Genomic DNA, 23,409 nt, shown 5'->3' with positions numbered 1-23,409 from the left:
CGCTCACAAACCCGCCAACCAGTCGATATTGCAGTTTGACGTCGAACCTGCAATTGAATCCCCCCTCTGGACCCTCATATCGTCCGTTCATCATCCCATCGCAGTTGCAATGTTGTTTCAATCACTTCGGGCATCCGTAAGCATCATTTTGATTCCCGCTTTGTGTCAATTGAACCCATGCTGACCCTACGTAGCGGTCACTCTTGACCCGAGTGGCTCGGCAACAGAGCTCCGTTGCCGTTCGAACCTTTGCTACTTCGTCCGCTAGACAAGGTAGAAGAGTTAGACAGACTCCTCTTTCGCCCTCGGATGCTGACTCGTACTCTTCCCCAGCCGATCCCGTTCAGGACCTTTATCTTCGCGAACTCCGCGCCTATAAGCCCGCACCGTTGAAGCCATCCGACGCTGATGCTTACGTGCAGAAATTCGTCATGCCCACACCCCCTCCATCTCCAGAGGAGGCAAACATTGCTGCGGAGTTGAAGGCATATGAGACCCAAGAAGTCGAAGTGGAGGGTCAGGCTGCCCCTGGAGAGGCCGCCGTTGAGGAGGACTGGTTCGAGCTGCCCGAAGAGGAAGCATCTCCCGCCCACTAAACATACTTGTGTAAAAATAAAGGGAGGATGGTGATAGACAATGGAATACGCATCCCAGAATTGTACAGTTACAGCCTCCCTACGCATACATTCCAGTTTTACTCGTTGATACAATCCTTTCTTGGTTTTCTATGCTGCAAATCCTGCGAGTAAATTTTCTTCGAGGGCCGATGTTTGTGTCCTTCAACTTTCCGCAGAGTCGGCCTTCCGAGGAGGGACCTATGCCTGGATATTAGCCTCAAAAAAAGAGGTGCCCGCGGCCCTTATGTTAAATCGCAGAGGCTAGAAGACCTGCAAGCCTTGGAACTCTCGAATGACAACAGTTTGATTGACCAAGCGGCTACTCCGTAGAGTTATAGGATTATTTCGACAGGATGGAGCAATATACATTGCTGTCGGCCTTTCGTGCGTGTAGGGGTGCACCGCCTCAATACTCGGACAGATGTCCACGCTTTTGCGGGCGCATGAACTTTTTTCGGTGAGGATTAAACGGCTCTTCCGGAAGGTTATCATGGCTGCCGTACTCCGTCCTTTCAGGTAAATTCTCGCACTCCGTACCCCGTAGCGTGCCTCAAACCAATTCTCTAAGTGTTTTTTCCCGTCTCACCGAGTTCCAAAGATCAGCAACGGGACCGTCGACATAAGATCGCTCCTCGCTTCTCATTGGCCAGTGGCCCGCGTGGAATTTTTATTGGGCTGTCTGGCTCAAAAACCGCAAACAGGCCCTTGGGGCGGGCTTGCATGGTATTGGCATATTGGTCGCTTCTGGGAACCGTCCGCGCCTTTGGGCGGGAGGATACACCCGCCCTGCTTCTGATTTGAAATAAAAAAATCGTTCAGCCCCGATATGTGGCTGAAGATCAGGCTCTCGGACGGAGACTTGGCTTGCATTTAGCCCCGTAATATCGTCGCTTGGCGAAAGGCCGCAAGGTTGTGAAATCGCCCGATTGTCACGATCTTCCTGCCACCAAGCAACCCAGGGCGGGCGAGTGTAGAGTGAGTTGAGTGAAAAGAACAATATGAACGGAGGCCATCGTTAGATCAGGAACTGCTTCCTGCTTCAGAGTTGTCAGTGCTGTGATGCTGTTGTCCATGATGATGACATGGCTCTCCACCCAGCGCAGATACGAGCATTGGACAAAATCCACCAATGTGGGCTTTTCATCAAATCAAAAGCCCCGAAGAAGTCAATTGGCAAGCCCGTAACTTAATCTCCTCGAGCTAACAGAGTGGCGTCCGTTGCTGCGACTCACTAGTTGGTGAGGCTCAATGGCGGGTTTCTTGAAGTTCGAGAGTTGGGTGAGTGAATATTAAGATCTTCTGACGTCTAAATATAGGCCGCCTTCCTGGTTCGACATCATCATTCCCATGATCACAGGTTTGGACAGCTGGGCTTCTCTTTCGTTACTCTCGGAGGCTTTTATTTTCCTTTTTTTCCCTATCAACATATGGCCCAATAGAAATTAGTTAACTAGCACTCCGGAGTCCTCCGTGGACTCGTGGTAATCGTTGCTGGGTCTCTCGACACCTTTCTCTTTGTTGCGTCCTGGGTTGCTTTATGCCCCTAGCCTGCGTCTCAGCTTCCCGCCTCTAAATCTCACCCTTGCAGTCCTTTTTATTTCCCCGCCAAGCTTGTCCTTGAAGTTTTCTATGAAACGATCCCAGATCGAGGAGAAGTGACCAGAGTCTCCATCTCCTTTTTCCCGGTAACGACTAGGAATCGATCGGTGGGCCTTCCTGAAAGTGTGTATAACTAACCCTGCCCTTAGAACACGGCCGTCATCACTCGTTATCTAATAGCTGAGAACACCCGTTGGTTCGCGATCTTACTTTCTTTCAACTGCCCTGTGCTCGATCTACCATTTTTTTCATCTTCCACTACAGGAGCGGTTCACTCGGAGATCCCAAACCGTCGCCGATTCCATAATACAGAGCAAACTCGATGGTGTGAACGTGGACTGTCCACTGCCATACTGTTGGAGAGCGGGTCTCTCCAAAGCCCAGGCTTTGACGATTTTGAATTCCCCCTCTTCCGTCTACACAATCGTCGTTCGACGATGCCTTCTTTCAGAAATGGTGGAGAACATGGTGGTAGTTCATCTCAGCTGACACGCTCAGCGAGCTATAATTGCGTTCCAGAACTGAACCCAGGCGGAGAGAGCAACTCCATAAGAAAGACACTTTCGGAAGTGAATTTGACACACTCCGCGGACCAGCAGATTGCCTCCCAACACACTGGTGATTTTGTATCCGGAAAAGAGGTATTACGTCAATCCTCTCTCCGCTCTAAACGCAAGAAAGACCCTGTATTTACACTGGGGGTCGATGACGAGACCGGGATTAATTCTACTAGCGAAAAAGGTGCTAGAACTCCTGAACGTCCACGCAAGACGAAGGCTGTAACGGGCGCTCTCGCAAGTCTAACTCGCAGAACATGGAAATCCTCAAGGTCGCCGTCACCATCTCAGACAAACAGAGACGATAAACAGCGTCCGGGGCGCGCAAATGGACGAACTTCATTTGAATCTGACCCGCCAGCGCAGGATGGCACGCCTGCGGAACCAACCAAAGAAGGTGGAAAATATCCAGGCACCGACCTAGCCAGGGCCCCCAGTGTCCTAACAAAGCGGAATCGACGGCCACTTAGCACGGTTGTAGCGAAAGAGCAGAGTGACGCCTCGCCAGTTATCACCAGGACCCCGTCCCTTCAGTCGTTACGCCGAAAATCATCCTTAGAAAGGTTGGCAGCATCTGTCGGCTTGTCCAAAACGGATATCCCTCCAATTCCGCAAAACCCTCCATCGAATGCGACTAAAATAAAACCGGAACAGCCACGGAAAAAGGATGAGCTATGGAATGTTTTCAGAGGTCTCGATGCGGATTTTCAAAAGTATGTACCTAGCTGGCTTTCGTCAACAACCCCTGGGCTAACATCTCCAAGATACCAATCAAAATCGAGCTCTCTCAAAGTGAACGTGATCCGCTCGTCCCTTCTTCCATGTCTTGCACGATATGCTAAACACCCGTCCAACAGCTGCCTGCGGCCCGAAGACCTGGATCGCCGCGTGAATATTTTAAATAAATGGTGGACTGGGCTGCTGGAAACGCTCAGTGGCAGGACTAGCCATTCTATCACGGGAGTAGACCGGCCGGTCTATCTTGAAGCAATTACAGCCATTATGATGAGACCGGAATGGCGGATTCCAACCTCCCCTAATTCTCCGGGTGCAACTCCAACTCAAAAATCAGATCTCACGCAGAAATCAACCACATCTCTCGAGTCTACTGGTTCCGATTTTCTGGTGGAGTCAATCCATCATAACATTCGTAACATTCTATCCCAAAACCTGCTCTCACAGCTGGCTTATTGCGTTGACAAGATGTCCACAAGGCACACCCCTGCAAGCCTGGTTTCTTTTGCCGGAAAATCATGTGCATACGGCTTCTTTTTCTGTCGTGACGTGTGCGATTTACTCGTACGACTGTGGAATGCCGGTCCCGATTTGCTCAAAAGGGTGACAAGCCAGTTCAAAACAGAAGGCAATCCTGCAACCAGAAGCGCAATATCTGAGTATATTGTATCTTGCTTTCCGGCAGCTGTAAGATCCCTAAGTTTTACCTCGTATGCGGCTCTTGTCCGTAACTTGCGGCGTAACGTCTCCATTCCCTTGGCCGCTTCGAATATCAATTGGTTTGGACCGTGGGTTTCTCGCTGGTGCGGACGGGATACGGACCTGTTTTTCGTTTTCGTGAAACACTTTCATATTCTTGCTGCGGAATTCTTGCCAGCAGGAACGGATTTATCAAGGCGTGTTTACGTTCCTGGGTTAGTATTGGTGCATGCTCAGATGCTCGCGGTCTTAGAGAGTACACTCAGCAAACAGTCGAACCCACAGATGCCAGAAAATGCCCATGGGGCTACGTCCACTACATTTGAAGATTTCATTGATGGGGCAGAAGCCACGGCCACAGGATTCCCTTTAGGAGCTACTAATTCGCTGCGAATTATGTCGGAAAATAGGCTCATATTGATACTGAAGAATATTCTGCTCGATAACTCAGTCCCGGCGGATACCAAACAGTTCTTCCTTGAGGCGTTTTGTTCGATCCTCAAGTTGGCCGCTCGAAAAACCTCCCTTTTTGACCATGGTCCATGTTTTGTTCTCTGTGACTTCGTTGAAGAGCTTGTGCCTATCATTCCTCCCTATTGTCAATCGACTGGTCAACCTGATATCTTGGACTGGGATTTTTGGCTTGAGGTTTGCAAGCAAATGATGAAGAGCAAGCACATCGTCACAGAAGTGCGGGCTTTTGCTTTTATATTTGCTGCTTGGGAAGCCATCAACCGGGACGAGCGAAGGAAAGAGCAGCTATGCTCAGGCTTATTATTACAGCATCAAGTCTTCCATCACTATTTCAGCCATTGGAGCCCCATGGTCCGTGCTTATTTCCACCGTTTGCTATGCTGGAGGCTGGCGCGATTGAGCGATCAACCTTCGTCTCTAGATAGGTATGTCCCATCAGCACTACGGTGTGTTCTGACGCTGAGTACTAAAACCTCGTAGGCGAATCTACAGCGATTTGTCTAGCCGATTAGGAGATGTCTGGAATTACTTTCTTGCCTACCAATCTAGAGCGGAAAAGCAGCTTACGGCTCCCTTGTCATCAGTTCCCTGCAGCCCGGCCCCTGGACGCCGAATAATTATAATAAGAGACGATGCTGCTCCGCCGCCAACTAGCCTTTTCGTGTTCTTGGATGATGTTCCTTCGGCAACAGACCGCGTGAACGCTTCCAGTGAACAAAATCCTATCCAGGATAGTAATACTACTGCTACCACTACACCAGCACAGTCGCAGCCACCAGCAAAGAAACGATGGAAGATGCTAAGGTCGATATTCGGGAATAGCTCCAACCCAAAGCCCGGTGAAGTAACTCCACCCGGCAGTAGTTGTGATGAGTCCGATGATCTGGGTGGATCGAAGTCTGAATTCAACGCTTCGTCAGCGGATCCGAGGCATGCCGAATCAAATGGATCTGACTTGGAAGAGACTTCGAAACCATATAGAGCATATACATTCCGATTCTGTCTTGAGTGGGTGGATCGTCAACGGTGCCTCCCGAGAAACAGAAGGCTTTTTCCGCCATCCTTACCTACCCAGACTCAAATCTACCTTCAAGCAACTCGCAAAACTGCTGTTGGCGGTTCGGACTCTGGATCAGGTTCAGGGTCCGGACCGGGATCCGTCTCTAATTCAGTTTCTGAGACCAGCTCTGTTCTCGAATCTGATACTGATTGCATGGAAGAATCCTCGAACGCTATGGCTCTTAATGCCTCTCCCTGGGCCGTCTCAGCGTGTCCCATCGCCAAAGAGATCTCATCATCATCCAACCCCCAGCATACTGGTAACTGCTGTTTTGTTGCAAGCAAATATGCTGGCCGAGCGTTGGCAGAATGGGGATTAGTCGTCTCTGAGTGCGATTGCTTCTTCCAGAGACGAAAAGACGAGGGTGTTCCCTGTGATAACTTAGTTGAAATTCCGATGTTAAGCGTCGACAGCTTTAGGAAATAAGGTGCTTGTAAATGGCATCGAAAGCTGCTCCTCGCATCAAAATATTCACACACGTTTACACCATTTTTGAATTCTGCAAGGCGTTTTTAGAGGTCCACCAAAGGCGATCACCATTAACCAAGCATTTAAGCACGTACGAAGCTTCTTGTTTTGCCAGTCAAGCATATTCTTTTGGAATTCTCACGTTCTCGAGTATTCTATTGCTCATGTTTTCATTCTGCCTTGTCCATTGGCTCTATGAGAACAAGAGAAGCGTCAGGAGAGAGCATTTCCCCGTTTTAGTCCTAGAGTTCTTTTAGCATCTAGGATAACTGCACATTGGGTCATTCCTTTACCTTCGCATTTTGACCTCTCTTCTCGGCTTGTGGCACTGTCTCTTTCCCATTTCTGGCCCATGTCCTATTTATTGTTCTATTATACGGGTATACCGATTTTAATACCTTTCCTTACCTTTTTCATTCATATTGTGAATGGGGTATATTGGTTACAGTACCGTTGGGCGTTTGCATACTTTGATGGCGCTGGGGATCGTGGGTCCGTTCGATTTTGTCATTTAAGCCCCTAGCCGACTAGACAAGGATTCTGTTCTCCTCTTAGCGATGTTCAGATATTCAATCCCATGGCTAAAGGTTGCATGAGGTCATTATGGTTTGGAATGGAAAGGAAACTAAAAGAAAACAATTATTATTCGAATCATTGGCTTTTTTGAAGAAAAAGGTTCACTTGGGAAACAGTCGCTCCGGATATATGGTCGTGCTGATACCGGTTGGTCCATACCTATGTCAAAACGTCTGGTGTCCGAATCCGACCCAACCCGTCCTATGCATATATCAGGCCATGGATGTTAGATATACAGTATTATCACACGTATGGCCGTGCATTGCCAACCAACACGGAGGAATAGAACGTCTATATACTTATGCAATAATGCAAAACTGTCACCTATGGGAAGGAGCATAAGGATCAAGAGCCAGAAAACTCAGTACAAAATACACTAAGGTGGAAAGACTGAAACTATTCCTTCGTCGGGTCCTTCAAGATCACTTCTGGGGTGAGATCAGCGACAGGCTCAATATCTTTCTCTTGCGGTTGTGCTTGGGTCATGTCTTTCTTGGTATCAATCATTCTTGACGTCTCTTCTTTCTCTGGTGGCACGGTTCTTAGGTCCGTCTCTGAAGCTGGATCAATTGAAGACGGCTCAAAAGGAGGCCCCGTGCTAGTTTCCGGGGACGTCTGTTCTGAAGTGGGATGCAAAGGTGATTGAAATTCGATGTGCTCTTGCACAGAAAGGTCGGGCTCGGGATTATCCATTGATGTTGGCGATTTTTGTTCTTCCACCAACTTTTGGTTCTCTGTTATCTGGGATTCTGGTTCAGGGCTCCTCAAGATAACTGACTCTTCGACCTTCAGTTGCTCCGGCGGTAAAGCTTCCTTGGACCGATCTGGAGACGGTCCTGTCTTGGAAATACTCTCTGGCTTTTCGTTCTCTTGACACAACATTAACGCCCCGTCGGGTCGCATAGACCAAAGGCTCCATGGCTCGACCAGTGTCATTTGGGGAGCTCGGGTCGCTTCGACCTTCGTCGTATCCTCTGGGGGAGAAGAAACCGCAGGCTTTCTTCTCGCAGGACCCCTTGCCCTGCCCTTACGCGCATCGCTCAACGGTCCCTTCGGGGCCTGCGGTTTCTCCTCTTCATTCTTCTCCTGTGGTTTGGGTGCCTGCGGTCCAAGCTTCAGACGATTATCCAAATCCGATAGAAACCCAGCCTTTAACGCTGCAATTTTAGACCCAAGAGGACGCGATGGAATCGGTGGTTTGGGTTTCACGATAGGCGGAGAGGCCGTGTCGTTAGACGTGCTCGACTTTACTTTGGACGAGCTATCCCCCGAAGTTCGTTGAAGGGGTCTGGGGGGTCTTGGCGGAATCTGAGGCTTAGGACGCTCGGGAATGGCGGGGGGCTTCTTGGCATCGGTTGGCGGCAGAGTAGATTCCGCTTGGACGGGTGGAGATTGACGCTCCGGCGAAATCCGTTGCGGTCTCTTGGATGGACGAACGGGGATTCCTGGAGGCGACGCTTTCTCCGCATTTTCTGCTGGAATCGCTTCGTTTTGCTGTTCTGCAATCTGCACAGTGGCTTCCAGTTGTTGGCTTTCCGGCGCTTCCTCCCAGATGTCTTTGCTTGGGAAGCGCTGTTTAACACCAGCTCTTGCTGGCACATCATCTGACGGGCCTGAAGATCCTGTTGACGCTGAACTTGGCTTCCTTTGTATGCCCTGCCGAAGCTTTGCCATTTCTTCCTCGGGAATTTCGACGGGGGATTTATTCTCATCTTTCGGGCTTTCTGCCATCGAGACCGTTGTTTGCAATTGTAAGCTATCTGGAGCATCTTCCCATATGTCCTGGCTCGGAAATTTATGTCGGTGATACTCCGGCTCTTTCTTGAGTTGCTCCTCCGCCGGTAAAGGCTTCTTGTTCTTACCATCGTCGGGGAAGAGTGGCTCATACTCTTCGACATCCTCCAGGGGTTGTCTCATATCTTCACCTTCTCCCGTCCGTGAGTTATATGACGACAAGGTTGGGCTAGCAAGCGGTTTGATCGGTACTCGGTTGCTACCAACACTAGGAGACCGAGTATGGGTCTTGCGCTCGGGTGAATTTATAATATGAGAAACTTGAGTTGGGGAGACTGCTGGTTGCAAATGTTCAGCACGTTCATCGACTTCATCTTCAGCAAGTATCGGTGATTCTTCCCCATTTTCCTCCAATGAATCGCCGCCATGTGGCTTATGGTTGTCTGATGCAGGCATAAACCCATCCGGGTGGTGCTGGTGGTGGATTGGTTCATCTATATGGATTTTGACCTCCTCTTCGCCGTGATCGTCTTCTTGGGCGGTAGAGTTTTTCCGTAGCGATTCAGGAGCCGGTTCTAGACCTTGGGCAACATTTTTGCCCAATGGTGATCCACGTGACGGCAATTTAAAGCGTGAAGCAAGTTCTTCAGTAGCTATATAGCCAATCTCCTCCTCTGGTGTGCATATAATCTCTGCAGAAGAGTCTAACATCGTTAGCTCGGGCTAAATACGCACAAGGCGAGACAGCCTTACCAATAGTTTTTTGTGCGGACAACTTGACTATCTTATTTAAATCTTCACTAGACATAGCCCACTCAGGTCGGGGGCTTCCATTCCCAGGGCCATAGTGAGTTTGTTCTTCACGGGTAAGCTCCTCAGGGTGTTTGTCGTACCAAGCCTTTTCAAACTTATCGTTCATATGAACTCCGTGGCCGTGAAGCCCGTAACTACTAGGTGGAAGCCACTCCAACCCACTTCTATTTCGGGCGTGCGGTCGCCCTTGTCGCTGAGAAACGGAGCTCTCGCTACTTAATGGCTCATTATTCGCGCCTAAAGGTGCAGGGCTCGGCGCTTGTACATAACCAGCATTCGGTATCATGGGAACCCGTTGACCAATTTCAGAAATACCATGTTCATCTCCTGGATGTAAGGATTTGCGTTGCTCAGCGGACGGTTCGCGCTGGGAACCGAGATACTTCACTTCTTCGTCACTGGGTGAAACCGCTTTTCCGAAGCCTGCAGCTGCAGCTTGTCGTGAATCCGTTCTGGTGACAACTTCCACCTGAGCCTTGGCACTAGTATCTGGTAAAGATGGCCTCGGCGCATGGAGGTATAGATCCCGGTTAACACTCCTGGTCTCTACTGGTTGCTGTATCTGGTCATCATCTTCACCTCCTTGCATGCTCTGGTACTCTGCGCCTTCATATTCGATCCCTTCTTGTCCAATCGACGGAAGCGCTGCGACACTGGGGGGTCGAGAAGGGCGGTCATCGTTTGAAGCGGTAGCCTCTCCGGGTAGAGCGTTTAGTGGTGAAGGCGCAAATCTATCGGGCTTTGGAGAGGTGGATTGGTCGGTCCGGCGTTTTGCTGGGCGGGGTGGAATCTTCGGAATATCTGCGTTGGGCGGAGATAGGGTATTTGGCGAACGACTCGGCCGAGGAGGTATCGTTGGAGGAACCCTCGTTGCCATTGTGAATCGCTAAATAAACAAGCAAGATGCTGTTAGGTGTTATTAGTAACCGGTCAGATTGTAGCCACTAAATGATGCACAATGCAATCCATCCAGAGCATCAATGTTGCTGAGTATGTAGCGGTGCCACCACCGTATCACAGCAATTCTAGCAGCCATGATGCTCACAAAATGCTGTTAATTCTTTGCCGGTTCTGTAGGACATAAATTTCAAGTTGTGAAGCTTGTATGCCGTCTGCTTTGTAGACTCGAGATGTTCCACAGAGCAAAGGATGGTGGAGCTTCGACTTTCAAGTGGCATCTTCTTTGAGACAATAGAGGGAGACTGAATGTAGAGAAATATCCAAAGACCATCTTATCATAGATGAGTCCCAACTGCTTACCTACGTATATAAGATTGACCAGCAAACGGCCCCTAAATCAAGGACTCGAGGCAACAGACTGACGTAAGTATATATGCAACCAAAAAGCACGACAAGAAGCGATATCAGCAGTTTAGGGCCAATATGCAGTTGAGATTGTTAGAGATGCATATCATATCCATAAGTACAGCTATAAGTAAACCACTCCTAACTTCATATCTTGTGTTCTGGGTCTTGATATCGGTTGAGCACAACGGCGGAGGTTCACGACGAAGCTTGCAAGGTGACAAGCCACATGACATAAGCATGTCTTGGGGTTGGTGTGCCACTTGTAATTATGGGTTATGATCGAATGTCAGTTACCGTATTAAGAATGAGGACTAATGATGATTGGCTAATAAGTTTCAGGTACAGTATGTTCATGACGGCCCGGCAACTGTGGCGACGCACCTAATGCCGTCTGTGGATGGTGAAACAGGAGGTGGAAGAAGCGCAAGATCGAATCACACAACTCGAAGGCTTGGTAGAGCTCTGCAACTTTGCCCTCAATCCATGTGGACGGATGCAAACCCATCTGAGCACGAAAGAGGGGCTGTCCTGACCGCGAGCATGGGTGATTCCGCATTCAAGGTAAGACATGAACATGAATATTGAAAAACCAAGCTTAGTACGGAGTAGTTAGCTTGAGCAAGATTATACTACAGAGTGTGGAGCAAATCTCCATTCTTTGGTGCTTTACTCCGTACCAATTATCCTCCTTAGTCTCAAACACAAGCTATTTAAAAAAAAAAAGAAAAGAAAATCATGTATCTTACCTATACATCTGGACTGGAAAAAACAAGTCAAAACAAGAAAAGAACCATCCCAAACAAGAGCCTGAAAACCAGAAAAGTATGCTGGAATAAACAGTACGGCAACTATAACTACTTTCCAGTGCCATCTCACATATGTTAGACACCAATCTTTATTGAGTACATCATACAAAGGCGTAGCATTTAGCATCCAGAATCGGCATTAGACAATCATCTGAGCGACCCCTTGGCCACCAAGCGTCTTACTGCTCGTAAATTCTTGCTTCATCAGTGCCGCCAGAAGATAGAAGAGTCCAGCAATTGCCAAAAAGACAGCAACAGCAATTAAGCTCGATGGATCAATGACAAGACTTATCCAAAGGCCGCCACTCATAGCAGCATAAATAGCGGCGCGCATAAAGTTTGTGGTGAAGCGACGAATGAAGGCATCAAATTTCGAGGACGTGGGACAGATGCGAAGGAGGAACGGAACTTCGATGAAAAGGAGTAGCGGAGAGTAAACCCTGTAGCATCTGTTAGTTGGATCGGAATTGTCTCAATGGGTCGCATATGATACTAACAGGGATATAATGCCGAAAACAATAAAACGAGAGAAAACACTTGCAAGGCCAATTGCAAAGGAGAGTATTATGCAAATAACTCCGGTCCTGGGGTACCAATTTAATGTCAGCAAAAGGTAAATCTACCGAAGGAAACGAGAGGGGATGAAGCTCAGCGTGTACCATTGTCCATAGATGCCTGCGACATGATTATAGTCAGCAATCTATATTCGGCATAAAGTAGAGGAACCGGCTCGGACTTTGGTGGGCCAGGCAGCTGGCGAAAGGGCACTCACTGAAGTTTCTTGATTTAAACTCCTCAGCAAGACTCATTGTGAACGGAAGATGAGTGCAAAGGTGCTGCAATAAATTCGGTACGAAAATGCGATCTGGCCTAAGTTCGAGCTATCAAGCCTGCTAAAGTAAAAGGTGGCGATCGTTACAGTCGTTGTCAGAGGTCTTGAGATTCGTAGCTATGCGAAGATGTGTAGGCCCAACTGCTTGTCTATTAGCATTGAGTACTTGATGGTCGGGTTGCATTGTCAGCTAGTGAGCTGTTGGTGGAGCAACGTTTGGCAGACTTCTCAGGAAATGCATACAGAGAGCGCCTACCTAGTCCAGCCGGAAGAAAAGGTACAGAAAGGACGTGCAAATTTCGTGGAGCTGGTTTGTTCGTAAGGAACGAGCGATCGCTGATGCCTCCAGTGGTTATCGCCGAGCCGGATATCTGACCAGGTGGCTTGAACTGGTGCGGAAAGGAGCTCTTTGTTCCGGAATCTTCAGTTAGGACTCAGAGAAATCACAAGATACTGGGCTAAAAACGAGTGCCTGCAAAATGAGGGCTGCCTTTTTGCGAAAGTCCTCCGGACGTTGTTCGTTGCTGAATTTGAGACAAAAACGCTGCGTGACATGGAAGAGATACGATGACCTCTCCGACCAAGCCACAGCTTGCGCTTGCTTCTTGCGCCAAGCCTTCTGGCACCTTCGGCGGAACTTCCTAAATCGGGACTAGCGCATTGTTGGTTCCGCAGTCCATGTTTTTGACCACGGCTTGACAAGCGTTGCAGGGTTGACTCGCAAACAAATGCCGCATTCATTGTGTGAATCCTTGAGACTATGGGGAAAGGATGTGGTCACCGACACTCTCAATGGGCAGACGGGAAAATCCCAAATGTCACAGCAGGACCCACTAACTTTGAGATATCATCCATCTTAAAATTTCCTCTCTCTGTGCCGAGGTGAAGGAGCTACAGCAACTACAATATCCCAGGCGCGGTTGAAATATGCCACAGAATTTGATACCCTCATAGCTTGGAACTCAATTGTTGAACAACGACAACCCTGCCATTCCTCGGACAGATGGCCGAGCCAGACTAGCACGATCAATATCAAAGTGGTCGAGCTCAGCCAGTCCTCAAGCAAGTCTATTTTGTATTTAAACAGAAATAAACGGTCGATGTCATCCAATTCAAAAGAGATTCTGTGACGGAAACATCCTCCCGGGTCGAGAACAGCCACTTACCCGCGAACAACTACTACAGATGCTCTGCCATGTACTTCCCCAGCCCTTCAAAGCCTTCTTGAGTAATCTTTCGTCCTGCAAGGCGATTTGAGAAGGCCATCGTTCTCTGAAGGCTATAGTCACTCTCGTGGCAAATCAATCCATACAGCATGCCGGCGATGAAAGTGTCGCCCGCCCCGACCGTGCTGCCAAACGAAGGAGGACAGTAAGAAAGCTTGTCTTTTAGCTGCAGAGGAGAAGGATTAAGGAATCAAAGATGTCCCACGTACTCAACAATTGGAACTTTCGCATCCATATATGCGGGCGAATGAATATACTCCATGCAGCGCTTGTCGAGACATACAGCTCCCTTTTCGCCCCATGTACAGCACAAGATCGAACTAGATCACTATCAGCCCCGAAATAATACAGCCCTAGCGCACGACAATGGTGATTGGATAAGAAGAATCGTACGATTTAGATGTTACTAATGATTGTGCTTGCAAGAGATCGTCGGGCGATTGATAGCCATGGCCCTATGATGGGTGATATAGTTTAGTAAATCCATATTCCCACTGTTCAATGAGAAATTAGGATTATTGGTTTTACCTGAGCCCAGCTTTTAGAATAGAAGACCACGTCTGCTTCGACAGCTAACTCTTGCAAACCTGCACGACCTGGCTTTTCAATCTCCACACTGATCTTGTCAGCAGGAAAATTCTGACGGATATGTCGTATACACTGCAAAGTCACATCCGGTATACGGCCCTGGGGAAGAAAGTTAGTATGGCAATCAATATGTACTTGGGACGACTAGGACCTCTTGTTGACGGCTTATCAAATGTGCCCAAGACCACTCACTTCAAAATGAAACCATTTTGGACCAGCGGGCAGACTATCTGCTATTCGGGTAAACTCATTGATGGTCATTTCTGGAAGTTGATTGTCGTTGACAATTGTCCTGGTGCCAGAAGACTGACTCCGAATGATATAGCTGGACCCAGGCTCGCTGAACGCCTCACGGTATATGCAGTGCTGAAGGTCAACCTTCGGAGCCAAGGAGGCCTCAACCACCTTTACGGCAGCCGAGGATTTTGCAGGCAACACTGCCACAGCATAAAGGGGCATATGAATTTGTTGAACACCCATGCTTGGTCTGCATTCAAGTAGCTGCTGAAGGACGACCAGTGAGTTAGCGGTGTTCCCACCGAGTCGTCGTGAGACACTCGCCGCACGCAGCTTCTCATCTTCACTGGGGTAATGATCAACTCTGTATCCAAAGTGAATATCAGTAACAGAATTGGGAAGCACTGGTGATGCGTCATCTCACGTTATTATTGTGTCAATGTAGCACGCCCCGACCGTCACGAGAACAGTCATAGTCAGGGATGATGCTCTGGTGTTATGCCTATCTCCTTGATACTTCGGTAGGCTATGAAATCAAACACAGATATGGGCTGTATAGAGCAAAATTCCTCAAAAGGGCGACCTTAGGGTTGAATTTCGTTGTCAAATGTTCAAGCAGTAGATGCGAGCCGACGAGCGAAAGCGCGTATTTTGCTCCACAACCTCAACAGCCTCCGCTGTATCTTCGCAGCATTGGGATAGCTCGGAGAAATATTGGGAACACCATTACTGTCTGGCAACTAACTACTAGAATAGTCACAGGACCAAGGCGAATATTATGCATTAGTTTAAAAGATTCTTGAGTCAATTCTTCGGGTTATTTAATGATAGCATTCGTACCTGTACATCAAACTAAGGATCATAACGATAATTGGAATCTTTTTAGTTAAGATCGCTGGGTCTACATTTGAAGCCTATCCATTAGATGCATGCCCATACCAGATATAAGAAAAGACGAATGTATAAGGCTGTGAGTGTTAACTACAGTAGTCGCTAAGGGGCTAGGGCCAGGGCTTGAAGGTAAATGCTAGTGCGAGGGGCTTTGGTAGAAACTATAGTTCGTCGAAAAGCGTGCTCAGTGAAATATTGATCCCAGTCGGATAGGCTGCTGGAGTCCCTATTTTGCTCCAGGAATGTACGATCATTCCGGCCTTGAAGCGCGACAGACCACCAGTGCTTGGAAAGGAAATGTAAATGACACACAGGGGGTGTATTTGCACATATTTAATCAAAGTGGAAATTGAAGGATCTGTTTGTCACGGGAACTGATTCGATATTGGCCAAGCTTGCCATCACACCATTCCAAAGTGACCGCCGGTCAATGGGGGTTACTGATAAATCCCATTCCGGTCGCTTCTCTATACAGTCTTCGCCGTGTCGCATAAAATTCCAATCATGCTATTATGAGTAGACGAGGCGGAAAATGTCATTAAGCACGAAGTAGCTTCCAGCTCCGTCTGGCAGAAGTTGGAAAGTCTGGGAGTAGCTCAAAGGTTTTTGCTCTTCATCAACCTGCAGGACCATGCGATTAGCATCCACACGCTATTCAATCGACTTTCGAATCTATATATTCTAAACAGGTACAGAGCTATAACTCACCAAAAGAGCACCGGTGACCATGACCAGAATTCCGCCGTCACGGGTAGGCTGGGCATCCAAAGTTGAAACTCGATGGGCTACCTTCTGGAATGGGAGGCCCTATATCACAAACAATATCAGTAATGCATATCCCACTATCATATTTTTCTATATGCTGGGAACTGACTTCCAACTTCTCGGCGATACCAGTAGCACCCTGGACTGAGGAGGTTTCAAAAGTCAACATAGACTCATGGCGCTATTCATTGTGTAAGTATTCCACCTTCTGTCCATAAAATCTTTCGTTCTCGGGAGCTAATATCATACGTATAATGCGGTAAGATTCGCCCGATTTTCATCGAAGGTTTTGTAGTAAAATTCAACAAATTGCTCTAGTCAAGTTGATATCAGTCGCTAGAGCCCAACCTTGGCAGATCCCACACCCATAGCTATGTCGGAGGAGATAACACGGATTCAACATACGAGCAACGCCTTGGAAGTCTACCGTCATAGAAGGCAGGCGTCAGCATCTCATCGTTATGCCCTTTAGGCCCATTTTCTCACAGTCTGCGAATCGCGCCGAGCGCTCCGCGAGGACCGGGACGGACAAAGATGACCGATCCAGGAAAAGGAATAAACTCACCTGCCATTTTGCCTTGATATGATGCACGAATCACCCTGGTAATCACACTTTGCCGATCAGCTTGTTTTGGGTGTTGATGTAGCTTTGTGAACTTCAAGACGACGAGAGGACGAGATGGCGGGGTCCTGAGTGGGGTGGGATTTTCGCAACATCCAAACTCGCTTGGCGGGATCTTTTCCCAAGGCTACAATGCCCAGAGATGACGATACCTATCAATGTACCTACCTTGCGGCCTAAATAAAACCTTATGCTTACTTTCGACAGTTCTTGAGAGGTTACATGGAATGGGAAATTCGGAAGGGACAAATAAAAAAAAATACTAACTAATTTTTTTTTGTTTCACTCATAATGATAACTAAGGGTATCAAGAAATGGATTCACCAATCCCCTATTCAGAATCCGAATCTGCAAACATATCTTCTGCCTTGGGCCGACGGCGTTTGGCTGGAGGTTCAGGTGTTGTCGGCTCGGGTTTAGAGGGTTGTTTACCTTCCACAGGCATATCAGAACCCTGGTCCTGGCCTTCAGGGGATTCATCATTCAAAGGCTGACCATCGACATCCATATCAGAGTCCTCCATAGGAATACCGTCAATGTCCGACATTGATTGGGCATCAAGGCTTTCCTCATCCAATATCGGCGCTCCATCGATATCCATATCTATATTCTCGTCGTCCATGGTTGGTTCAACAACGCTTGTATCCGTGTTCCCGCCAACATCTTCCACCGACCTCCACTTGCTTTTCCCCTTTCCACCAAACGCAGCAGCACTCTTCTCGGCTTCTGCTCTCGCTTTTTCTTCCGCAATCTCCTTTTCAGTAAGGGGTGGCTGTTCAAACACTTGCACAAAGTGTTCGTGGCTTGATTGGGGGAAAACACACCAACTTTCCCAGAGGCCCAGTAAATTCCCAATACTCCGTCTCCATTTTTCTACTTTTAAACGTCCCCATCCTAGCTCCTTTTCAAGACGTCCGAGATGCTCGAATACCTTGTGGTTCTTGAGCGCCGTCTCAAATAACTGTCTGTAACGCCAAGCATGACGAACGCCACTTGTAGATGACGAAGATAAGATGTCCGATATAATATATAGCCCTACTAGTTTGGCTGGTGACTTGTCTAGCTTCTCTTTGGATGCAGGCTTCAGATTTTGTTCAGAGGCCTCGCCGTCCCCGTCGCCCTCCTTAAGTTGCATATTCTCGTCTATCTTTGCATTTAGGGCCTCGGATTCATCGGGTTGTCTGTCGGGATTCGCCGCAGTATAAGCCAAGGGGTGCTTAACATTAGAAACGATCAGATTGACCACTTCATCGCCCCCTTCTCCCGCATGATTAATTGCGAATGACGTAACGCGCGCGACGTCGCCTCGACGAAGCTTCGTATTAGACGTCGGGAGCCTTGCAAGCAGATGAACTAGCTTCGCCTTTTGGAGCGGATTCAAGTGACCGATTCCGTCATTGGATTCATTCGATACCTCTGCTATCCGCCTCTCCTCTTCTCTATCAGATTCATCGTCTTCAGAAGAGTCGTAATCTTCATCGGAGACAAATTGGTCTAATTGGGTTATGAACTCGAAATTCAATTTCTTTTCCGGCGCAATCCAGCTTGGACCGTTTTCAAAGATATACGTTGGAGCACCGCGTATCCGATTCGTCTTGTTATTCTTTTTTGAATTTGTAAGAATATCCCATAGTTTCCATCTGTACCATACACCGCCCACACTCCTGGGATTCCATATCCATGCCCACTTCTCTTCTTTCTGCACTTGTGGACGGCTCATAAGAAGAGCTTCAAACTCAGGTCCATAAGTTAACAGATTTTCCAGCGTCTTGTGTATTAATTTTAGCTGTCTTAGGTCGGAAGGTGGCTTCACGTCAACCTGTAATGCGGGACCCCTTGAACCATAACTAGCGCCGTATGAGGCTGGAGGCGCGAAGCCTGAACGATGAGGCCCTGGTGGGCCACGACTAAACGTTCCAGGTCCATGTGATAATGGTCGCGCTCCAAAAGGCTGGAAGGTGAGAGAAGCAAGGCCAGGAGTAACGGGCATCGCAGAGCTAATTGAAGCAGAAGAGAGGTGGCGAGATATTGAGAGATAAAATCCCCATCCAAGATACTTATTTTGTAAAGAGCTCACGACGGTATCCATATCAGTAGCAGCGGTCTCTTTGGCCAGCGTGACAATAGCTGACCATACCTTGCGCTCTCCACCCCCTTGATTGGCAGGCGGAATGATCTTAACGTTGTCAACCACCAAAACCGGAGGAATAAGAGCCTTGACTACCGCGGGCGATGTCCCTGGAGGTAGCGAGGAAAGATGTAGAGTAGGTTTAGCGGCAGCTCTCTCTTCTTCTTTTTTCTCCGCAGATTTCTCTTCCTCGTCGTCGGATGTTCGAAATGCACTGTCAACCGGCCCAGATGAATTTTCGAAGGCGAAAAGTCCTCGATTCGTGTCACGGTCGCGAGACGACGCTGGATATCCATCATATGTTCTCTTTTTGGAAAATTGGGATGGAGGAGGACCCAAGCTCCCAATTGCTGAGCCCTTCATGGTCCCGCTTGTGAAATGCCGTCTCGCTGGGCCGCCAACGGAGTGCACCGCACCCAGATTGCCATGGCGATACGTATTCGATCTGCCTGCTGTAGCAAATGGTGCCGAAGAATCGCCATCGTTCTCAAATGACTTCACGAAGTCTTCGTACACAGCTGCGGTTTCGGCTTTTTCTCTGGCACGCTTCGCTTCCGCCTCCGCTTTCTGGCGTTCGAACAACGACTTTTTCGCCGGAGCAGTTAATTTGGACGAAAGTTCAGGGAAGGGCTTGGTCTTCTGATCGTCAGGCATCTTCAATGCCGACTTGTCTCGGGGCACGGATAGTTTGCTGCTTGCGATAAAGCTGGGGTGAGCGTGAAGCTATCTGATGCTTGGTCGCCTCAATGGATGGAGGTTTGGCAGCTGCTGGGGCTTCAAAAATTACACACTTGATTGGCTGGCTAAGCTGCTCGTTGTACTGTATTTACGGAGTACGGAGTACAGATACGCCGTATTGTGTCTTTGGTGCTCTGTTTGGGCTAGGCTAACCTTATTCGTCCTGCTGGTTTCTGCCAGGGCATCGAAGGGAGCTGGAGCACGAGAAATCTTCTTGGTTGTTAGAAAACTAAGCTCGCAGGAATCGTAAAGTGATATCGGTTTTCAATGAAATTAACTACATATGAAATCTGATTGATAGGCAATAGCTGCCCCTGGGTTTCTACATACGTATGTTCCTATCGTCCCCATTCATTCTCATGATTCAAGCATCAGGGCGGAATAGATATGCCGATCTCAGCCCTTCATGAACCAACTACTCGACTCTATAGGTTCAAGCAGAACGAAGAATTCAGCGACCAGGGACCTTGAGACTTGTACCTAAATCAACACTCCTATTGTTCGACTCTAACTTCCTTAGCAACGGCTCGCCTTAGAGTCCAGGCAGTCGCACTGCCGAAAATCTCAAATATGGCCACATCGATTTTCAGAAACCGCGCGCACCAGTTTTGCATCTCAACCGCTATCAGGGATTCCACCCCGTGGATATGCAAGGGCTGAGCCACGTCAAATGAAGCCGGCGATATGAAAAGAGCTCGGCATAGCTTATCTGGTTGGCCACAAGATCGGCTGCCTCAGCTAGAGGCGTAGCTTCCTCGAGCTGCTCTGTTAGATCTGGGGCCTTACCATCCTTACTACGACGGTTGCTATCGCTCGTGCTCGTGGACGAACCCATCTAGTGGAGAATGGCAAAAATTGGCTCTTGCATCTGGTATATACCGTCTAGGTCACGTTTGCTAGTATCTATAGAAGTTTGAGGCTGTTGATAACTTGCGACTGTGTCGGCATAAGCTGTAGGCATTTGAGGCTAACATGCAGTCGCCAGTGAAGCAGCCGGTGTGAATGGACGTGTCCAAGCCAGTAATCTTGGGCGTAGTAGTCTAGCTAGATCTGCCGGCTGGCGATGTGCCAAACTTGACCCGGAAGGTTTACACAGAAAGGGGTAGGCAAGAGTCGGACCATTCTCAAGCGCTCGATATGTGGTTTCGAGGACAATTCCTAGTTGAGGATCCATCCCCAATGCTTCATCTGGTGTTATACCAAACAGTTTAGAATCGAAAGTGCCCGTGTCGCGATTGACAAAGCAAGGCCTTCGCGGCCGGAATTGAAGTTACACATGGGTAACGTGGGATTATACACAAGGTCGGTGGTTCCCTACTGTGCCCGGGCGAGAATCGTCGACGGCATGATATCTAGTGACGGAGAGTCGGTCCAGAGGGAACTCAGAAGCGACACAGACTCCAGAAGACAGGAGCTCCCAAAGAGAGTTCAGAGCATCGGCTCCAGGGAACTGGAAAGAGAAGCCAATGATAGCAACGTCATGGCTTGTGTCATTGCTATTGAGAGTTTCTTGAGAACGGCAGCCAGGCGAAGAATAGCTGTTACTTTCCAGCGGGGTCAAGGGATCTTTGTTCCCATGACTGTATCGAGCACGTTTTCAAGATTTATTAGGAACAAGCTGTCAGGATAGGAGAAGTTAATAAGTTTCCGGCATTGCCCGGCGGAAAATTTAATAATATGAAAAGGAAGTCCCAGCCATGTAGTCATAACGTCGAGAAGCACGCAAAGATTAGCCTGCCTAACAACCCCTGGAAGCAATTCGCATGTCGCAAGATCAGGACCCGAGAAACGCGGCTGAAGTGAAATTGCCACGGAGCGACAATCCGTGGATTATCTCCGAGTATAAATTCCTTGCATTTTCAGGGAATAGGTTTTGCCTTAAAGGACAGTTTCAAATCAACAATGATGTTCCGAATTTGGTAGTTGTAGCCTTTTAGGTATAACTACATAGTCGGATAATTCGCATCCCAGTCACGACACACTCATGTAAATTGAGTGGTCCATGGTGGTTGCGAATTGGTCACCCGGCAGGTCGTTCATCCGCTGCGTAGCATCTGCGCGAATATTGTCTGTAAGGTAAATTAGAGAGTAGCGGCGGATGTTCTGGAAATACCATTCTCGCGCACCTCGCTTCATGTTAAAAGGAACTTTGTCGAAACCAGCTGCTTTATGGGGTATGGAGACCAGAACCATAGAATGATCAACATTGTACGGAGTACGGACTACTCCGTAATAGGTGCCGCATATCATGCAGTTAATAGTAGCCAGCAAATATTCTCTTTAGAACGGATAATTTTATCATGCCCGTGTCCAATCCCCCTTTAGAGAGATCTTTTGGCGCAAAACAGTCAATGTGCGGTGATCCCGTTAGCAGGAAGCATGTTGAATGCAGTAGATACGGCCATGCCCACGTATATCAGTATCTTCAAAGATGAATCACCAGCAGGCTTAAGAAGCAAAGAGTGTCTCAGCTCCTGGTTCTCTTCTAATCCACATCCGTGAACCTTCGCGGTCAGACGCAACCCTTGATCCTATATTGGCCAAGGAGCTCCGTCCCGGGGCAAACCCTTATTTATACCCACAGCTCTTGAAAGTGCAGTTCCTCCAAGGCGCCAACACACAAGTGAGTGATAATAACGCCAAAACATCTGAGAAAGACAGATTGCTGACCACCAGGCCCAGATATTTATAACTCACGCAGGTGAGTTACACACATCGCATTCGACCTATGGGGCTAAGGAATAGTCAGCACTCATTCTTCAAACTTCTGACACAGTCGCTCCCCGCTTCGAGCTCGGGGAGGACCGCCATATATATGAATGTGTAGAGGGCCACCTGCCTTCCCGGATTGATCCAGACCTTGATGAAGTTGCTTCCTCCACAGATAAGCTCGTTTCATACATCAGCATCAAAAGTTTAGACAGCTATCTTGGTGGTCACAACTTCTTGATGCATACCTGGCCATAGAGGATCCATTCAACAGGATCTTTGCCTTCTCACAAGAGGCAGCCATTGCTGCTTTGTACTTAGCACATAAAACGAAGCTAGAATTAAGAGTCTGACCAGTCAGCTTCCACCATTCAAATGCTCCATCTTCCTATCCACTCCAACCATAATCAACTTCAAGTCCACAAAGAATGACAAGTTTCAGAAAATAATACAAAATGTGGATGGTGAGCTCATTCACATTCCTACCGCACACATTTGGGCCCATAACAATACAACGAGCAACACAGCTACTGTCAACAGTGTATGTTTCCCACACATGACAGGGATTTGCGTGCACAAGGGAGCGCATGAAGTCTTCAGAGTTCACATGGATGTTGCACTCAAGTCAAGTGTATAGATCATTAAAGGTGGTCGCAATGGCTAGCTACAAGCAGTAGAAAAGGTAGAGAACCAGGACCTACAGAAAAAATCAGAACACTTGAAGTTACCTATAGCAAATTGGAAACACTACTGGATGACTCCTCAAATACAATTGCAGCCCACATCTTGCCACAGATTAATTACACCTTGGCACAATTTAGAGAAAAGATACTGGTCAACAAAAAGCTCCCACACAATAACTGCCATACACATACAGAGTTACTCTGTACTTGAGCAGCTGTATAGGGGCACCCCATAACATCCTGCAACCTCTCAAAATGTCTAGAATCTGGAATCAGTTTCAAACGACTCGCCTTCTCCCACTGACGCCGGAGAAGCTTCTTGAGCCAAGCAGATCGTAATCTCGAATCACTTGGAAATAAATTTCGGCCAGGAAGTTTCGGTGCTCTGATGGACTTTGGATGCTTGCCATGCTGGCATTGACGCAGGCATCTCTTCTCGTATTCCGCTCGCTTAACAATGGACTGCGGGGTTCCGCGGAGTTGAAGCTGCGTCCCTGGATCAATCACAGCACTGTGGCTGGTGTGTGGCTCTCGCCCAGCCTTT

At 48.2% G+C, this 23,409-nt stretch overlaps 9 protein-coding genes across 9 annotated transcripts; 3 read left to right on the top strand and 6 right to left on the bottom strand.

The window, feature by feature from the left end:
* The first annotated feature begins 64 nt into the window (after positions 1-64).
* Positions 65-710, top strand: CIMG_03626 (mitochondrial F1F0 ATP synthase subunit Atp14). Its single transcript, XM_001244184.2, has 3 exons — positions 65-136; positions 195-273; positions 334-710. Exons 1-3 carry the CDS (start codon positions 110-112, stop codon positions 594-596), a joined length of 369 nt encoding a protein of 122 aa, XP_001244185.1. The 5' UTR covers positions 65-109; the 3' UTR covers positions 597-710.
* A 1,565-nt stretch (positions 711-2,275) lies between these two features.
* Positions 2,276-6,883, top strand: CIMG_11159 (uncharacterized protein). The gene is made up of 4 exons (XM_001244183.2): positions 2,276-2,302; positions 2,366-3,486; positions 3,538-5,106; positions 5,162-6,883. Exons 2-4 carry the CDS (start codon positions 2,654-2,656, stop codon positions 6,165-6,167), a joined length of 3,408 nt encoding a protein of 1,135 aa, XP_001244184.2. The 5' UTR covers positions 2,276-2,302; positions 2,366-2,653; the 3' UTR covers positions 6,168-6,883.
* CIMG_03624 (uncharacterized protein) lies at positions 6,835-10,751 on the bottom strand. Its single transcript, XM_001244182.2, has 4 exons — positions 10,593-10,751; positions 9,413-10,238; positions 9,273-9,319; positions 6,835-9,223 (listed from the first exon to the last, which is right to left on the bottom strand). Exons 2-4 carry the CDS (start codon positions 10,207-10,209, stop codon positions 7,182-7,184), a joined length of 2,886 nt encoding a protein of 961 aa, XP_001244183.2. The 5' UTR covers positions 10,210-10,238; positions 10,593-10,751; the 3' UTR covers positions 6,835-7,181.
* A 658-nt stretch (positions 10,752-11,409) lies between these two features.
* Positions 11,410-12,819, bottom strand: CIMG_03623 (golgi apparatus membrane protein TVP18). Its single transcript, XM_001244181.2, has 5 exons — positions 12,522-12,819; positions 12,219-12,419; positions 12,106-12,121; positions 11,944-12,030; positions 11,410-11,886 (listed from the first exon to the last, which is right to left on the bottom strand). The coding sequence occupies exons 2-5, from the start codon at positions 12,253-12,255 to the stop codon at positions 11,586-11,588; spliced, it is 441 nt and encodes a 146-aa protein (XP_001244182.1). The 5' UTR covers positions 12,256-12,419; positions 12,522-12,819; the 3' UTR covers positions 11,410-11,585.
* A 638-nt stretch (positions 12,820-13,457) lies between these two features.
* On the bottom strand, positions 13,458-15,106 carry CIMG_03621 (ketohexokinase; the record flags this gene model as incomplete). The annotated part of the gene is made up of 6 exons (XM_001244179.2): positions 14,754-15,106; positions 14,285-14,693; positions 14,033-14,191; positions 13,898-13,959; positions 13,714-13,824; positions 13,458-13,629 (listed from the first exon to the last, which is right to left on the bottom strand). Exons 1-6 carry the CDS (start codon positions 14,801-14,803, stop codon positions 13,458-13,460), a joined length of 963 nt encoding a protein of 320 aa, XP_001244180.1. The 5' UTR covers positions 14,804-15,106.
* A 166-nt stretch (positions 15,107-15,272) lies between these two features.
* CIMG_03620 (nuclear transport factor 2) lies at positions 15,273-16,643 on the bottom strand. Its single transcript, XM_001244178.2, has 6 exons — positions 16,551-16,643; positions 16,391-16,408; positions 16,235-16,299; positions 16,095-16,166; positions 15,929-16,027; positions 15,273-15,841 (listed from the first exon to the last, which is right to left on the bottom strand). The coding sequence occupies exons 1-6, from the start codon at positions 16,555-16,557 to the stop codon at positions 15,731-15,733; spliced, it is 372 nt and encodes a 123-aa protein (XP_001244179.1). The 5' UTR covers positions 16,558-16,643; the 3' UTR covers positions 15,273-15,730.
* Positions 16,644-16,922: 279 nt separating this feature from the next.
* CIMG_03619 (U2-associated protein SR140) lies at positions 16,923-19,436 on the bottom strand. The gene has a single exon (XM_001244177.2). The coding sequence runs from the start codon at positions 19,387-19,389 to the stop codon at positions 16,939-16,941; it is 2,451 nt and encodes an 816-aa protein (XP_001244178.2). The 5' UTR covers positions 19,390-19,436; the 3' UTR covers positions 16,923-16,938.
* An 882-nt stretch (positions 19,437-20,318) lies between these two features.
* Positions 20,319-21,103, top strand: CIMG_03618 (uncharacterized protein; the record flags this gene model as incomplete). The annotated part of the gene is made up of 3 exons (XM_001244176.1): positions 20,319-20,344; positions 20,459-20,575; positions 20,686-21,103. The coding sequence occupies 3 exons, from the start codon at positions 20,319-20,321 to the stop codon at positions 21,101-21,103; spliced, it is 561 nt and encodes a 186-aa protein (XP_001244177.1).
* A 608-nt stretch (positions 21,104-21,711) lies between these two features.
* CIMG_03617 (uncharacterized protein) lies at positions 21,712-22,829 on the bottom strand. The gene is made up of 4 exons (XM_001244175.2): positions 22,669-22,829; positions 22,431-22,531; positions 22,313-22,362; positions 21,712-22,207 (listed from the first exon to the last, which is right to left on the bottom strand). The coding sequence occupies exons 1-4, from the start codon at positions 22,738-22,740 to the stop codon at positions 22,200-22,202; spliced, it is 231 nt and encodes a 76-aa protein (XP_001244176.2). The 5' UTR covers positions 22,741-22,829; the 3' UTR covers positions 21,712-22,199.
* Between the last annotated feature and the right edge of the window lie 580 nt (positions 22,830-23,409).

This window comes from Coccidioides immitis, assembly GCF_000149335.2.
Source record: "Coccidioides immitis RS genomic scaffold supercont3.6, whole genome shotgun sequence".
Classification (NCBI taxonomy): Eukaryota; Fungi; Ascomycota; class Eurotiomycetes; order Onygenales; family Onygenaceae; genus Coccidioides; species Coccidioides immitis.
Note: the sequence above shows the minus strand (reverse complement) of the source record. Positions and strands in the feature narration are given on the sequence as shown.